The sequence below is a fragment of the Bubalus kerabau genome, chromosome 5 (assembly GCF_029407905.1).
Source record: "Bubalus kerabau isolate K-KA32 ecotype Philippines breed swamp buffalo chromosome 5, PCC_UOA_SB_1v2, whole genome shotgun sequence".
Taxonomy (NCBI): Eukaryota; Metazoa; Chordata; class Mammalia; order Artiodactyla; family Bovidae; genus Bubalus; species Bubalus kerabau.
The window spans coordinates 1,195,416-1,206,472 of record NC_073628.1 but is presented as its reverse complement, the minus strand read 5'-3'; the positions used below and the strand labels follow the sequence as shown (position 1 = coordinate 1,206,472).

Below are 11,057 nucleotides of genomic sequence, written 5' to 3'. Positions count from 1 at the left end.
TACTCATGTAAGATTAACAGTCAGGGAGAAGCCAACACAGCAAAGGTAACAGCACCTGAGTGGACTCGGTCATCTGAGGTCAGCAGAGAGGCCAGGGGACTAGTGCCCTGGAGCCCCTGGGGAAGCGCCGAAGCCTGAGGTCCTAAATACAGGGGCCAAGAAAAAGGGGAAGAGGACAAAGAGGGAACAAAGAAAGTGGACGCTTCCTCCTGAGCCAGGAGGAAGGCAGCAGCGAAAGGGAAACAGGGCTAGAAAAATCATAAAAACAGCCACGAGAAAGTGAGCATGTGCCCAGCATCACACCTGACCCTGCACAGGTATATAGAGGCTCCTGGCCCAGGAGACTGCACACCTGAGCACCTTCTCTCTCTCCACCTGCTCCTCTGACCTACTCCACCCTCAACCCACCAGAACCATGGGCTGCTCTGGCTGTTCCGGAGGCTGCGGCTCCAGCTGCGGGGGCTGCGGCTCCAGCTGCTGTGTGCCCGTCTGCTGCTGCAAGCCCGTGTGCTGCTGTGTGCCAGCCTGCTCCTGCTCCAGCTGTGGCAAAGGGGGCTGTGGCTCGTGTGGGGGCTCCAAGGGGGGCTGTGGCTCCTGTGCGGGGTCTAAGGGGGGCTGCGGCTCGTGTGGGGGCTCCAAGGGGGGCTGTGGCTCCTGTGGGGGGTCTAAGGGGGGCTGCGGCTCGTGTGGAGGCTCCAAGGGGGGCTGTGGTTCCAGCTGCTGTGTGCCCGTGTGCTGCTGTGTGCCAGCCTGTTCTTGCTCCAGCTGTGGCAAAGGGGGCTGTGGCTCCTGTGGCTGCTCCCAGTCCAGCTGCTGCAAACCCAGCTGCTCCCAGTCCAGCTGCTGCAAACCCTGCTGCTCCCAGTCCAGCTGCTGCAAACCCTGCTGCTCCCAGTCCAGCTGCTGTGTCCCTGTTTGCTGCTCCCAGTCCAGCTGCTGCAAACCCTGCTGCTCCCAGTCCAGCTGCTGCAAACCCTGCTGCTGCCAGTCCAGCTGCTGTGCCCCCGTTTGCTGTCAGTGCAAGATCTGAGGCTCTGCCCCAAGACCTTGGGTTCCTCATGTTTGGAATCTTATATTCTTACAGTTTTCCTGCATCAGCTCCCTTCCACACATCCTCCCTGATTTACCCACAGCCTCCCCTCCTCCTCGCTCACGTACACATCTCCCTCCAGGCTCAGCACTGGGGCCTGTGTTTACCCTCCTCTCCAGGGAGATGTGTATTTCTGGTCACAGGAGACGCATCTCCTTAGAATCAGGTGGCCCTTCTGAGTCATGTGTGGGTCACCTTCTGCTCTTCCTGGGCCAGCTGGGACCCTGCAAGGCCAGGTCCACGTTCTGAGTGATGGCTAAGGACCCTCCTTCCCTGTGCCCTCTGCTCCCTACGAGAGCTTCCTTCCTTCTTTCCTGCTGCCTCTAGCTTCCTGTTTATAAAAATAACAACTGAATTCCCTCTAATAAACATCTCTCATCTCTGACACCAACTGTGATTGTCTTCCTTTCACCCTGTTTCTTGGGTGGTGACGATTAGCGGCTTCTCTGTAAATGTGCTCTGGGATCCGAAAATCACGCTGGGAGGTCCAGGCTGGAACGCCCACGTGTTCACAGACCATGCACCAGTTTCTGTCTTCCCAGCAGCCCCCAGATAGCCTCACCCTCTCTGCCTCCAGGACAAGAGGGCTCAGCCCTGGGGGAGAGGCAGTGAGGGGTCCACCCAGGAGGTCCTGATGTGCAGCCGGTCCTGGGCATGGTAGGTGTATCCAGTTGGGTAAAAGACGCCCACCGTCCCACCTCCTTCTCCTCCCAGGCCCCAGGACAGGGATGCTGGCCCTCAGAAAGACCAGAGCCCGCCACAGCAGGGAGAGGAGGTGTAAAACAGCAGGATCCCCTGACCAGCAAGCCACATTCCACCTTTTATAAATTACTGAATGAAAAATCCTTACAATTCTACAGTGCTTTACAATTTTCAAAAGTCTGACACAGAGATCAATGAAACAGGGTAGAGAGCCCAGAAATAAACCCATGCTGCTGCTTCTTAGGCGCTCAGTCGTGTCCGACTCTGTGACCCCATGGACTGTAGCCTGCCAGGCTGCTCTCTCCATGAAATTCTCTAGGTAGGCAAGAGTACTGCAGTGGGTTGCCATGCCCTCCTCCAGGGGATCTTCCAACCCAGGGATCGAACCCAGGTCTCCCGCATTTCAGGCAGATTCTTTACCAGTGAACCACCAGGGAAGCCCCATGAACCAATGCACATATAGTCAATTAATCTATGACAAAGGGGGCAAGAACATACAGTGGAGAAAAGACAGTCTCTTCAATAAGTGCTGCTGGAAAAACTGGACAGCTACCAGTATAAGAATGAAATTAGAACATTCTTTAACATCATATACAAAAATAAACTCCAAGTAGCTTAAAGACCTAAATATAAGAGCAGATACTATAAAACCCTTAGAGGAAAGCACAGGCAGAACACTCTGGCATTAATCACAGCAATATTTTTTGGATCTGTCTCTTACAGTAAAGGCAATAAGAGCAAAAATAAACAAATGGGACCTAATTCAACTTAAAGGCTCTTGCACCTCAAAGGCAACCGTCAACAAAATGAAAAGACAACCTACTAAATGTGAGAAAATATTTGCAAATGATATGGCAGATAAGGAGTTAACATCTAAGACATATAACCAGGTCACACAACCCAACATCAAAAAGAAAAACAACCCAATTTTTAAAAAGGGCAGAAGAACTGAGTAGATAGTTTTGCAAAGAGGAAATGCAGCTGGGCAACCGGCACGTGCAAAGATGCTCACCATCAATAACGATCAGGGAGACAAAAGTCAAAACCACAGCGAGATATCACCTCACACAGGTCAGCATGGCCATCACCAAAGAGCAAACAGGTAACAAAAGTTGGTGAGGAAGTGGAGACAAAGGAACCCTTGAGCACTGCTGGTGGGAATGCAAATTGCTGCAGCCACCGTGGAAAACAGTACAGAGGTTTCTCAAAAAACCAAACTGGAACTGCCCTATGACCCAGCACTTCCACGCCTGAGCCTGCGTCTGAAAGAAACAAGACACTAATTTGAAAAGATACACGCATCCCAATGTCCACAGCAGCACTATTTACAACAGCCATAAGTTGTGCGGAGACAACATCAGTGTCCATGAGTGTCCAACACTTTAAAATCAGGGTTTCCAACGTGTAGTCTCTTCTGGGCTCCTCTTCTGTCCCTTTGTCTATTTGTCTGTTTCGGTGCTGGCAGCAAACTTGTAGCATCTGAGAGTTGAAGAACACCTTAATATCTGCCAGAGGGCTCCCTCTTGCCCATTATTCACAACTGCCTCAGTTACTCATCAACTTTACACAGAAGTTTTAGATCTATGCAGAAATTTTGAAGTTAAATCCTTCTGGGACTTCTATTGGAACTGAACTGAATATGGAGCATAATATGGGGAAATTAACATTTTATTCTTTCCACCCCAAAACATAGTATCAGTTCAGTTCAGTCTCTCAGTCGTGTCCGACTCTTTGCCACCCCATGGACTGCAGCACGCCAGGCTTCCTGTCCATCACCAACTCCCGGAGCTTGCTCAAACTCATGTCCATCGAGTCGGGATGCCATGCAAACATAGTGTACTCCTCCATTTTTCAGTTCCTCTAAGTTCTTTTAATAAAAATAAATAAAAAAAAGAGGGATTGCCCTGGTGGTCCAACGGCTAAGATTCCGAGCAGATTTTTACACTTTGCCCTTAGGGGTCTCAGGCATTCTTTACAGATTAATCCTTAGATTCCTAAGATTTTGTTGGTATTTTAAATAATGACTTACTCTCCGTTGGATTCTCTAAATATTTATGGTGAAAAGGAATGCTCTGTTCTTGTTGGTTGATCTGGAAACCATGAAAACATGAACTTGGCTTTGCTACCTGCTGGTCCTTTGAGGCTGTGATTTAAATCATCACGTTCTTCACAAGAGGGTAAGGACTTCCGTCCTCCCGTCCTCCGCTGACAGCAGGGCTGGGCTGGCTGCCAGGCTTCCGCAGAGGGTCTGAAGTTGCTCGGAGGGTTACGTTTACCGCAAGCTTTCAGTGGACGGGCACGCAGCCATCCCATGCAGTCGCCTCTGATCTCTCCAGCCCCCACGGCGACCAGAAACGCCTTGAGGACCCGGACTCTGGTCACCAAGCCCTGGTCCAGGCCCTGCAGGTATATCCTCATCTCTGAAGAACCCACCGCTGGACCCCAGTCTCCAACAGCTCGATTTGTGCGGCTGCTCTGAGCGACAGCGCGTTCAAAATCTCCTCTGGCAACCAGGCAATCGGCCTCCTCTTGGGGCCGGAGGGTCCCCCGGCCACTGCAGGGGACCGACTTGGACACCCCGGATCTCCCGCTGCGGCTCAGCCCTCCACGGCCCCCTGGGGAGTCCCCTGCCCCCTACAATGGGGGAGGGCAGGGCAAGGAGGAAAACCGGAGGACGGTGCCGCCCCCACCGGACGCGTCCTTCTCCTCCCGGCCGCCAGAGGGAGCAGTTTGAGGAGGAGACGTTCTCCAAGGTCAGAGTCAAGGCGGAAGTGAAGGCAGACAGGTGAGGAGGCGGCTTCCACCGGGAGAAGCGGGGGACTGGCCCCCGCCCAGACCCCCGAGCCTTACTCAGGGGTGTTAAAAACAAGGCAACGGGCTTAAATCGAGGTGCTTCTGCTACCCTATGTCACCAAGCCGAGACACGACGGTTTCAGCTTCTCCCAGGAATGGAATGTTGAACCAGCCCATCAGGAACGGCCTAGTCCGCTCAGGTGACTCAGCGGCCCGACCGACCCCTGGCGCCCGAGGGAGACCGACCCGGACGCACCCAGCCCGCGCCTGGCTGCCGCGACTGCCTCCCGCCCGGAGAACCTTCCCTGCGCACAGCTCCTTGCAGTTCCTTTCCGTCTGCTGGAGGGGGTGCTGCCTGAGTCACAGCGTGCTGAATACAGGAAATAAGATCTCCAAAATGGAACTGAGCTTTGTTTTTAACTCAGGGAAACACTAGGCCAGAAGAAACCCAAACACCAGCAAGGTAGCTGACGAACCCAGCTCCGGCCTCACTGGCCGCCTCCCACAGGTTAAGCGCAGATGAGCTGTGAGCTCACCATTCAACATTAACCGCCACTGATGCTGCCAAGCCGCTTCAGTCGTGTCCGACTCTGTGCGACCCCATAGACAGCAGCCCACCAGGCGCCCCCGCCCCTGGGATTCTCCAGGCAAGAAACACCAAACCACCCAGGATGGATGTTGTCTCAGCCTAAACAACAGGCAGCAGATTTAGAACCCTGGACCCTCAAAAACAGATGTACTCAGTGGGTGAATAGAATACACTTCAAATATTTGAGCAATAAAAATTAGAAAGGTATCAAACAGGTGCAAATAGAGCAGGCAGGGACTTCCTTGGTGGTCCAGTGGTTAACAGTCTGGGCTTCCAATACCGGGCGCATGGGTTCAAACCCTGATCAGGTAACTAAGACCTATATGTCACATGCCCCCTCCCCCCAAAAAAGAGCAAAGGCATCTTTCGAAAAAGACAAAGTAGAACTTCTGACAATTAACACTCAAAGTAGCCTCCAATCAGCTACGGCTGAAGAGAAAGCTGAATCCAGAGAAAATAGCCAGAATGCGACCCAGGAGATGAAACACAAAACCTGAGAAAGTTGCCTCCGATACACGGGGCCTGGTCAGCAGGCCCTCAAAGACCCAACCACACAACCAACAATTCTACTCCCGGGCATCCACTCAAGAGACATCAAAACACACGTCAGCACAAAAGCTTGGATGCCAATGTGTAGTGGCATTTCCCAAGATAGCCAAAACTGGAAACAATCCAAATATCCATCAAGAGGTAGATGGGTAAATACAAGGTGTACCATCCACATGACGGAATAACACTTGGTGATAAACGTAAAGTAGTGATGAAGTATTGATGCATTGACAATATGCAGAAAAAAAGTGAAAGTGAGAGTGTTAGTCGCTCAGTTGTGTGCAACTCTTTGCAACCCCATGGACTGTAGCCCACCAGGCTCCTCTGTCCATGGGATTTGCCAGGCAAGAATGCTGGAGTGGGGTGCAGGTCCCTTCTCCAGGGGATTTTCCCAATCCAGGGATTGAACAGGCAGATTCTTTTGGCAACATGGATGAGCCCTAAATTCAACATGCCGAGGGCAAGAAGCTGGTCACAAAAGACCTCACACAGTATCATTTATGTGAGATGTCCAGAACATGCAAACCTAGAGACAGAAAGTAACCCAGGACAGGGGAGGGGCGGGGGGTAGGCTTGCGCAGGAAAGGGGAGTGACAGTGATGTCTGCGGGGTCTCTGGGGGTGATGAAATGTTCTAAATTTGATCATCGTGGAACGATGCTGTGTAATTTTTTTCCTTTTGGCCATGCAGCTTGTGGGATCTTAGTTTCCCGCTCAGGGAGGGAGCCTGCACCCTCTGCAGTGAAAGCACCAAGTCCTGACCGCGGGACCGCCGAGGCGCTCCCTGAATTGTGTGCTTTAAACGGATGAACGGTGTGATGTGTGGACTTATGTCAGTAGAGCCAGCTTTTTTAAAACTATGGGCAGAGCAGCATGACATTTGTCCATTTAGAGAATAGACAGACTGAGGAGAGGCCATTTCCAAAGAGAATCCCCAAAACGGTGAGAAAAAGCATTGGCTTCCCCAATAGCGCAGTGGGTGAAGAATCTGCCTGGAAAGCAAGAGACGCTGGTTTGATCCCTGGATCGGGAAGGTCCCCTGGAGGAGGAAATGGCAACCCACTCCAACATTCTTGCCTGGAGAATCCCATGGACAGAGGAGCCAGTGGGCTACAATCCAGGGGGTCGCACAGAGTCACGCACGACTGTGCACACAACACATTAAGCACCATCGGGGTCCCGAAGCACCTAAAGCAGGTGAAACAGTCAAACCCTCAGCAAATTCTCGAAATGAACACAGAAGACAGATGCTCAGAGAGGAGGCGCAGACGGACCTCAGCAAAGACGGCAGGTGGGCGCACAGAAAACCCTGGGAAAAACAGCCGCCAATCTGGGATTCCGTCCCCAGGGAAAATAATGTCCACAGTGAGTGGGGAGAGCCAACCACTTCCATAGAAAACAGTCTGCTAAGACATGCTCGGTGAGGGGGCTGCAGAGGATGGTTCTGAGAAGCAGGAGAGTGAGAGGAGGAAGGACTCAGGTGTGAGCAGAGGGCAAAAAGAGCCATTGGCGGACATGGGGGTGAGTTTAAGCAAACACTGACTGTAAAAACAAACAAGAACACACCACGAGGCAACAGAAGAACAGGTGGCGCTCCGACACTGGAAACACCCATGCAGGACAGAGCTCGGGTCGAAGTTTCCTGAGCTCTGCCCACTGCTCTTCAGAGGCAGGTAGAGGGCTGATAGCATTTAGACAATGTTTTATTTAAAATACATATGAAATAGGGGCTTCCCTGGTGGCTCAATGGTAAGGAACCTGCCTGCCAATGCGGCATACTCAGGTTCAATCCCTGGGTTGGGAAGATCCCCTAGAAAAGGAAATAGCTACCCACTCCAGGATTCTTGCCTGGAGAATCCTATGGACAGAGGAGCCCAGGGGGCTACAGTCCATGGGGTCACAAAGAGTCAGATACTAACTGAGTGACTAACACTTTCTTTTTCTGGCACTCTCCATGCAGGGGGCCCAGGTTCAATCCTTGGTCAGACAACGAGATCCCACATGATGCAATTAAAAATCCCACATGCTGCAACTAAGACTCAGAGCAGCCAAATAAATAAATAAAAATAAATATCTAAAAAGTAAATAAATAAAATAAAATATGTCTGAAATGGAGAGGGTTGTTAGTAACACAGGGAATACAGTAAATAACTTCTAAGTCATTCAAGGCAAAAAAAACCAAAGCTTAAAAAACCCATATTTGCTAGGAGGAATAGAAAGAAAGCATTAAAATAGGACAATTAAATGCAAAGGAAGGAAGGAACAAAAGTAAATATATCAGAAATCACAGAGTCACATGGATTCCACTCCTGGGTTAATGGACAGAACCCCCAAATACGGGAGTTTTTCAGTAGTTCTGCACGAGTCACAAGAGAGAACCCCAAACACAAGCACACAGGAGGCTGAAAGACCCTGGCCGGGAAAAGGCACGCCGGCCAGCATCAGGACAGTGCCGATCAAGCAGCAGGTTTCCCTTTTTTATTGATTCTTTTTATTTCTTGGCTGTACCAGGTCTTAGCTGCGGCATGGGGGATCTTAGTTCCCCGACCGGGAATCGAATCCAGGCCCCCTGCACAGGGAGCACGGAGTCTCAGCCTCTGGACCCCCAGGGGAGTCCCAAGTGGGAGCCCCTGGACACACTGCTTTTCACCTCTGATAATCACGCGGACAAAGAGTTGGGAAGGCCGCAGAGTGTCCACAACACCACAGGCTGTCGCGAAGGCTCACTGAGCCTGGAGGACACAGAGGGCTCTTACACACGTTGGGGCCACTCAGGAACTGTGCCCACGTGCTAGCCGGGGGTGTGCCCACCGAGACCAGACGGCCAGGCCCTGTGCTCAGGCCTCCTCGCACGTCGGACGGAAATCGGGCCGTGTGATCGGCCGCAAAACCCTAGTTGTTAGGAACACTTCCACCATTTCTAGACAATGCAGGGGCCAAAGAGAAAATCAAAAGGCCAATTATAGAAACAGTTACCACTGACTAGTGATGAAAATAGTACGTGTCAAACTTGGGGTTACAGAACTAAAGCTTTATTTTAAAATATCGTTTAATCCAAAATGCTTGTTTCAGAAAAAAAAAAAGGCTAGAGATTAATGAGCAAAGTATCTGTAACAGAAAGTAGACAGAGAAACAGCAGAGAAAAATAATAGAGGAGAAGGAAATTAAGGCGAGAACAAAAATAGTTAATTTTTTTTCAAATTTACAAACGCTTAATTATTATAAAGCAATATAAAATAGCAGTAGGTTTCTTTAAGAAAAGAAAAAAGTAATTATGTTAATTTTTAAACATCTCCCTGTGCCTATGCCTGAGTATGTCTATGTGTGTGTGTCTGTGTGTGTCTGTGTGTGTGTGTGTGTGTGTGTCTGTGTGTGTGTGTGTCTGTGTGTGTGTGTGTCTGTGTGTGTCTGTGTGTGTGTGTCTGTGTGTGTCTGTGTGTGTGTGTCTGTGTGTGTCTGTGTGTGTCTGTGTGTCTGTGTGTGTCTGTGTGTCTGTGTGTGTCTGTGTGTGTGTGTCTGTGTGTGTGTCTGTGTGTGTGTGTCTGTGTGTGTGTGTCTGTGTCTGTGTGTGTCTGTGTCTGTGTGTGTCTGTGTGTGTCTGTGTGTGTGTGTCTGTGTGTGTCTGTGTGTCTGTGTGTGTGTGTCTGTGTGTGTGTCTGTGTGTGTCTGTGTGTGTGTCTGTGTGTGTGTGTGTGTGTGTGTCTGTGTGTGTGTCTGTGTGTGTGTGTGTCTGTGTGTGTGTCTGTGTGTGTGTGTGTGTCTGTGTGTGTGTCTGTGTGTGTGTTGGCATCACAGATACATATAGTTTAGAATCTTGCTTTAGTCACTTCCCTGCACACTTCTCACCATATCCTAGGACTGGCAGAATTACACATACTTGGAGGATCTAGTTTTTCTTTATTAGTGAAGCATGGTTGATTTACAATGTTGGGATACCTTCAGGTGTAGAGCTAACGTTCAGTTATACGTGTATATAATCTATGCTTTTTCAGATTCTTTTCCTTTATAGGTTATTAAAAATATTGAATATAGTTTCCTGTGCTATACAGTAGGTCCTTGTCGATTATCTATTTTAATAAAAATTAGTTTTAAATACACAATAAAGATCAACAATACCAGAAACTGGTCTTCGCAAAGACTAAGAAATTCACCAACTCCTGGCAAAACTGACCAGGGAAACAAAAGGGATGGAGCAGGAACATAAAGTAAGTGCAGCAGAGCATAACCCTGGGAAGGAAATGGCAGCCCACTCCAGTATTCTTGCCTGGGACATCCCGTGGACAGAGCAGGCTGGCGGGCTACAGTCCATGGGGTCGCAATGAACTGGACACGACAGAGTGAGTGAAAAAAGCAGCAGTGTATATAAAGCAGGAGCCAGAACAGCACATCGACAGACCCGGCAGTTACCAAACAGGAGACATCAATGCGAAAGTGCCTGCCAACACGTGAGGAAAGCTTGGGTTTGTGACAATCTTGTCTTAAGAAGAAACAGACACCCAGGGATATCTCAGCCACATCAACTGGCGAGTGAAACGTCACCCTCCGGACACTCACCTGAGACGCACACCGCTTCACAAACAGGTTCTACCAAACGAGCAAGCGATGAGTAACTCCGAAGCAACAGACCTCTCCAGCCGGTAGATGTGGGACACACCCATACCCCCTGCCCCCAGGCCGGTGTGAGCCCAGCACCAGAAGTGGGGCAGGGGAGTCTGGGAAAATGAAAACCACTCTTGTTTATGAATTAGGCATACAAACTCCGTGAGCAGAACCAACCCAGTAATAACAGGCTGTGAAAGCTGTAACCATGCTCAGGAACGCAAGGACTATTTACATTTTAAATCAATCCTAAAATTCACCATACTAGTCAAAGGAGAAAACTTCTAGCCACTTCAACAGCTGCAGAGATATTCAATAAACTTCGACATCCACTGAAGACAAACAGAAAATCACTGGACTAAAAGAAACATCCCTTAATCTGACAAAAATCTGCACCAAAAATTCACAACCAGTATTTCCTATAATGGTGAAATGTTAGAAGCATTACCTTGTATTGATGTGAACGATTTGACATTGCAGCCTATGGGAAAGACCTTGATATTGGAAAAAATAAGAAAATGAAACCCTGACTTCAAAAAAGGTCCAAAATTTAATTCCAGGTAGATTCCTAAAACTCTAATCTTGGGTTTCCCTGGTGGTTCAGACGGTAAAGTAGTCGCCTGCAATGCAGGAGTCTTGTGTTCAATCCCTAGGTGGGGAATATCCCCTGGAAAGGGAATGGCAGCCCACTCCAGTATTCTTGCTGGGAAGATTTCATGGACAGAGGAGCCTGGTG

General features: G+C 49.7%; 1 protein-coding gene across 1 annotated transcript; it reads left to right on the top strand.

Annotated features, from left to right (window-relative positions):
- Window positions 1–412: 412 nt before the first annotated feature.
- On the top strand, window positions 413–1,030 carry LOC129652197 (keratin-associated protein 5-5-like). The gene has a single exon (XM_055580511.1). The coding sequence runs from the start codon at window positions 416–418 to the stop codon at window positions 1,028–1,030; it is 615 nt and encodes a 204-aa protein (XP_055436486.1). The 5' UTR covers window positions 413–415.
- Window positions 1,031–11,057: the final 10,027 nt, after the last annotated feature.